At 39.7% G+C, this 6,000-nt stretch overlaps 1 protein-coding gene across 1 annotated transcript in view; it reads right to left on the bottom strand.

Moving 5' to 3' along the window:
• Positions 1 to 217: 217 nt before the first annotated feature.
• The window catches only part of pcsk5b (proprotein convertase subtilisin/kexin type 5b), a 458,035-nt gene continuing 452,252 nt past the window's right edge, over positions 218 to 6,000 (bottom strand). Inside the window, exon 37 of the mRNA XM_041185989.1 lies at positions 218 to 3,661. Coding sequence (XP_041041923.1) covers positions 3,243 to 3,661 — 419 coding nt within the window. The 3' untranslated portion in view covers positions 218 to 3,242. The remainder of the gene's footprint in view (positions 3,662 to 6,000) is intronic.

Genomic DNA, 6,000 nt, shown 5'->3' with positions numbered 1-6,000 from the left:
GAATTGGGATATCTGGTGAAAAACAGTCACGGTTGACTCATCCTGTCTTTGATAAAGCAAAACTTGCTTAATATGATTTGAACAGCATTCCCTGTCAATAGAAGGTTCACCAGAAGCGTGGGTCTTTGATTTGGGTAGAATTACATTTGGGGAAAAAAAAAACAGATTTAAATGCCATTTAAATGATCAGAACTTGCAGTCATTTTGTACAAATAACATTTTATTCAGTCTCCACAAAGAACATAAATATATTGTCATCATCGCATCAATAAGCTACAGCAATCAAATCCAATGGTCAGAAATCATTCCATCCTATCTTTATCAGAATGCCAGAAATGTGTAATCTGCTGATTTAATCAAAATGCAAAAAACACTTCAATATCAAGTTAGAATTACATTAATGCACAAAAATCTCCAGGTATTATTTTGAAAAATGAGAATTACTGTTGTTCATTATCTGTTGTGGCAGTAAATATGTATACTGATCTTTGTGTGTGAGATACAAATTAGCTATATTTAGGTTTCATAAAAGTTCATTGTACATGTATGATAGCCAAATTGTTGCATTACAGTAAACCAACCAAATAAATCGAATAAGTAAATATAACTTCATTAGGTCATATTAAACTATTCTAAATTGGTACATTTATATTGCTATTCAAAGACTTGCATAGTAAGATATTGGCAGCTTTCGATATGATCAGAGCACAGACCATTGCTCAACAGATGATTTTTCTCTTTTAAGTGTTTCTCTATTAAAGTTTATCATCAGCTGAGCCAGGTCCAGATATGTGCATACTTTAACTCAATACAAAACTAAGGTATATTTTTAAATGAAAATTGAGCTTGATAATTTTCTTTTCTGCTTTTGTTTTGTACGTAGTAGGTCCATTTTATAAGTTTCAGTTATCTTCCTTTATACAGACCATCCCTGGCTCCAGCCTTCTGCTAACAGAATCAGTTGCTACCATTAGAAACAAACTGTTTTTACAAACTGCAGTTCTCTACATTCCTACCATCTTTGATAAGTTTAAATATATATTAATCTTCTTAGAATTGTGAAAAACAACTTTTTTAGCATTTTCATTCCTTAATAGAATTTATTCTATGCCAAATTATAATATTCTTCAAATTGCCATAATTGATATTTCTATACTATTGTTATCTCCTTATAGTACATCTCAAACATGAAGTATTTCTTAGGCATCTGTATTGGAAGCTATTGAGAAGGCAAGATCTTTTTGAACAGACATTAATGTCTGGTTAGACATTCAGAGGAAACCTGATTGATGGATACTGCATAGATACTGTAGACCTTAACTATTATAATGCAACATATCATTGACTTTGTTAATTCCAAAATATAAGTTTAGATAGCAACTGCTTGCCTTTCCTGCTTCTCCCCAAACTTTTACTGAGATATTGGTGCTGCTACCCTAAAGAATTAAGAACCATAATCATAAAAGTCATTAACATCTGGCAAAACAGATACTATCTGTACCATTTATAACTATTTCTTTCATCTTCTACCTGTGATAGGTTGTTTGACCCAACACATTTTCCTGCAGCTGAAGGAACGTGATGAGTCATGGGTCCATTACCACCAATAATGTTACTTCATGATTAACTATTGGAGTCAGCATTGAGAATCATGAATTCTTTCTTCCTACTCATCAGAAATCAAGTAGTCAGCCATTTTAGCTTCAGGGACACTACAAACAACATTTTAAATGATCTATGAATATGGGCAGAATGCTAACAACATGTGACCACGCTTTTGTGCTTTTGACATGATGCAAAATAGAAATTAAACAACAATATCATAAAACTTCTGTTACTCACAAAAACAAAACAGCAGATCCCAGTCAAATGTACTTTATTTACTTATGGCTCAACGTAGCAGCACTAATTGTCATTAATTCTTAACTGAAACTAAACATTCTACTTTCAAACTGAGCTTGTCATCTCAAATATTTTATCTTTAAGCAAACAAAAATACAAACACATTTACATTTAACCCTAATCTTACTGAACAAGAATTCCAGACAAAGAGAATGGATTATATCACCAATTCTCTAAGGGCTAAAAGTGCTGGTACCACATATACACACACTTCCTGGCAAACCCAGTCAATTTCATAAAGGCTATTTTGACAGTTTTGTGAGATCAAGTTGCTGACAGAGGTTTTTTTTTACTGTTTTATTTCTGTTAGTTAAACAATGTTTGAACTTTATCAATTGATGAGAATAGAATTTTTACACTTAAAAATGTTTGCTATAGCATTTCTTAGGCTAACTGTGTGTAGTTCTGATCCACAGTTGCCAACATTTCAATGTGACAAATATCGCATTGTCACGAGGATTGTGTTTTTTTGACTCCTCATAATCTTATATAGTACGTTTAGTATTTGCTATGGTATACTATAACGTGTCTTTCAAAAGGTTTTACATTTACTGCATCTGAAAGCACATTTCTTCTTAAAAAAACATTTACGTACGTACACTGTCAGTTGTCACTGATATCTTTCAATTTCAGCCATTTCAGAGTTATGGACAACTTCCTGCTTCACTGTGTCCAAACAATTGAAATTCTATTGCGATATGACCTGTTTTATTTTGTTCTGATCTGTATCATTTCTATAGAAATTAAAAATCTGTGTGGCTGATATACATTTGAAAATAAAAGCTATTGCAGAACATTTTTTTTCAGGAACCTTAGCAGTAATTTATACAGCTAATAACTCTTAAGCCACAAATCATGGCAGTGACACAGGACAGTGACACAGCTATTTATAGAGCTCCAGCAATTTAACAGGAGTTTTAAAACATAAAAGAGGAACTTGACCACTATTTACAAAGAAGAAAATCTTGTAATAATATTTTTAAGAGTGTGATTTGAACAATTCATATAGTAGTTATTCCTCTTAACGTATGAAATCCAATCTTTTCAGAATGTTAAGCTTTTAACTTTTTTCTTGAATGATTAGGGTTAACATGTAGAGATGCACAACACTTATTAGTAATGTGATTAGGTGAACATTTTGTGAAATTTACTTGTTCAAGATAGGGCTCACAAACTTCAATTACACACTCCCCAATACACTGTATGAAAAAGAAAATAGTCAGGCACTGATCACAGAAAGCTTAGTTTTTCAGTATCCTCAATTGATGGTGTATTAAGTGCATGGAGTAAGTACAGAATTTCATTAAAAAACCACAAATTAAGGCTAATTTATTTATTTTTTATCTGAAAGAGTAGCTTTCATCATCATACTCTAGTTCATCATCCTCATCATCATCTAACAGTCCATACTTAAATTTCCGGTAAACAGTACCATCCTGGCCCATGTAGACAATATCATCGTCATCATCCTCTACATCATATATTCCTTCCTGGCGATCTATGTAGTCAGTTGTTTGAACTTCTTGAAAACTAACACTGCCTCTGCTTGCATTATAAACTGGGATGGATTTGGCTTGATTGGACAGTTTCTCATATCCTGCTCTGCTAGTAGGTTTTGATTTTGAACAGGTCTTCAGCAGAAGGAATACACCAATACCAATACCCAAAATAAGTACCACCGAGGCAGTGACAAATAAGGCAGGTTTGCTTGCTCCTTCTTCATCCGGAACAACAACTGCTTTTCTTAAAACACATTCATCTGCATTTTTTAAAAAGGAAAATAGAGGTAAGATTTCCACATGTCACGTTGAGTAGTCTTCTTGGCATAACAAATACAAATTGATTAAATTGGTGCTCATTAAAAAAACTGCATAAAAATTACTGACTGGAGCTGAATTATTTTGAAAATAAAACTGAAAAACTCAGCAGTGAAGATAAAATAAATCGATGAATTATGGTTAGGGTTTACTACAGTGTTTTGAAGTCATCAGCTGATAATTTGTTGCGAATAGATACAGCTACTATATATATACATATATATATATGTATCAGAATGCTCAATTTATCAAAGATCCAGTCTTCAATGAGAAAAATTGTTGTAAAACTTGGCTAAAATTAAATAGGTCCTTTAGGTTATTTGTGGAAATATTGTATTATCCATGGAATGCTGCCAGGGACAAGGTTTCTTTGTAGGACTAAGGGCGGAATTTTCCCAGAATTGCACTAAGTGCGGTAGCGGGCGAGTAAAATATAGAGTCCTACCTGCCAATGAAAATGACGGGTTTTCACACTGTATCATTCCGAGCCCACCTCATTATTTATTCATTCCTGTGAAACACGCCATTTCCGTGGCGACTGGGTTTTCATTCGCCCACCCGCCTTCACTCCCTGTTGCACCACACCGGCTGCCAGATTTAAAAGGCAGCTGCCAGCAAAGCGCTCATTATCACCAGCTCACCACCGCTGCCTTGGAGACATGGCCAGCAGAGGAAAAAAGACTGCAGCCCCCAACACCAACCCCCCCCCCCCCCACCCCCCTTTAATAATGGATCCCTTGAGCAACTATTGGATGCCATGGAGGCTCGCCAGGATGTGCCCTACCCCTGCTCTGGCCACAAGATGGACAGCAAATTCACCAGCCCAGCTAGGGAGGCGATGGCAGTGGTGGTCAACACAAATACCCTGCAGAGGAGGACAGCCACCCAGTGCCGCAAAAGGATGAATAATCTCCTCTGTTCCACCAGGGTAAGTCACTCTTTTCATCACTCCCAGCTCTCTCACTCTCAAACCCATCACACATCCGCAGGGCCCTCACTCACTGCCAGTGCAAGGACATCACCATTCACTCTCTCACACTCACTATCATTGTCCTCATTCCATCCATGGAACCACTCACCACCCACACAGGCCAGGTAAACTTATCATCTAGCCTGGCAGGCATCCTGATACACTCTCCCTATCTCTATCCTTGCAGGACAAACTGGCACACAACAGGAGGGAAAGGTCGCACACAGGTGGAGGGATGCCGGAGTTCAAAGTTCTGACAGAATTCGAAAACAGAGCCATCCAGCTGGCTGGCGATGACCGGGACCGTTCCTGTGTTGACGGTGAGGTTGGTGCTGCTCTACCAAGTGAGGATCCAGCAGTGCAACATCCATCAGACAACCATGCCGTGAGTGATGTGTCCTCTTTCACAGGCCACTGCCATGCACTAATTATCTCTCCTTGCTTTCGCAGGCACATCTACCAAACAGCCAACAGAGTCCATGACCCAGGGCCTCCAATCAAACTCCGAAGAAACCCCTGAAGAGGAATCTGAAGGTACCCTCCCTGAAGTCCTGTCGCAGCGCTCACCCACACCCTCCACCAGCGCAGAGACACACACCACGGTGGGACTCAGCTTTAGAGTAGCCTCGGGATCACAATCTGGTGAGCACATCACACATTCTGATCCAAGTATTTTCCAGCACCCCGGCACTTGGAGGACTGCTGGAGGCCAGAACGTGGCTGAGCCCAAGTCAGATGATGAGTCTCTGGACTCGGTCATCTCACAGTTGCTGGTGCTGCAAAGGCAAGCTCGGGAACATCAGCGAAGGATGTCCACTGCACTCCTCAGCTTGCAAGGCAGGATGGAGGAGTCTGTCCATCTTCACTCTGAGGTGATAGCACTGGCATTGGAATGCACCAAAGTCAACACTGCTAGGATGGCAGCCGCCATGGAGACCTTGGTCCAGGATGTCGCTCCTGCACTGCTGCGTGGGTTTAACTCTATCATTGATGCCATAGTTGGCCTCCAACAGTGTGTATGTGAGAGGGGTGCCGGGCAGCTCGATCTCACTCCAGCTATCCCTTCTGCTCCTGGAGTCAGCCAGGGGGCCCTCGGGCACCCATAGGGAGGAGGATCAGCAGGTGTAGACCCCGGGGCCTTCCACCCAGGAGATTCTGGGAGTGACTGGCCCATCCGAATCCCCTCTTCTTGTGACCTCCGCAGCTCCAGCTTCACAGGCCAAGGAGGGTGCCACTGCCGCACAGCAGGACCCCAAAATCAGTCTGGGGCCCAACAAGTCTCAGCCCTCCAGAGGACGCCTGCCAAAGTCA

Source organism: Carcharodon carcharias, chromosome 4, assembly GCF_017639515.1.
Source record: "Carcharodon carcharias isolate sCarCar2 chromosome 4, sCarCar2.pri, whole genome shotgun sequence".
Taxonomy (NCBI): Eukaryota; Metazoa; Chordata; class Chondrichthyes; order Lamniformes; family Lamnidae; genus Carcharodon; species Carcharodon carcharias.
This window is presented reverse-complemented; position numbering and strand designations above follow the sequence as displayed.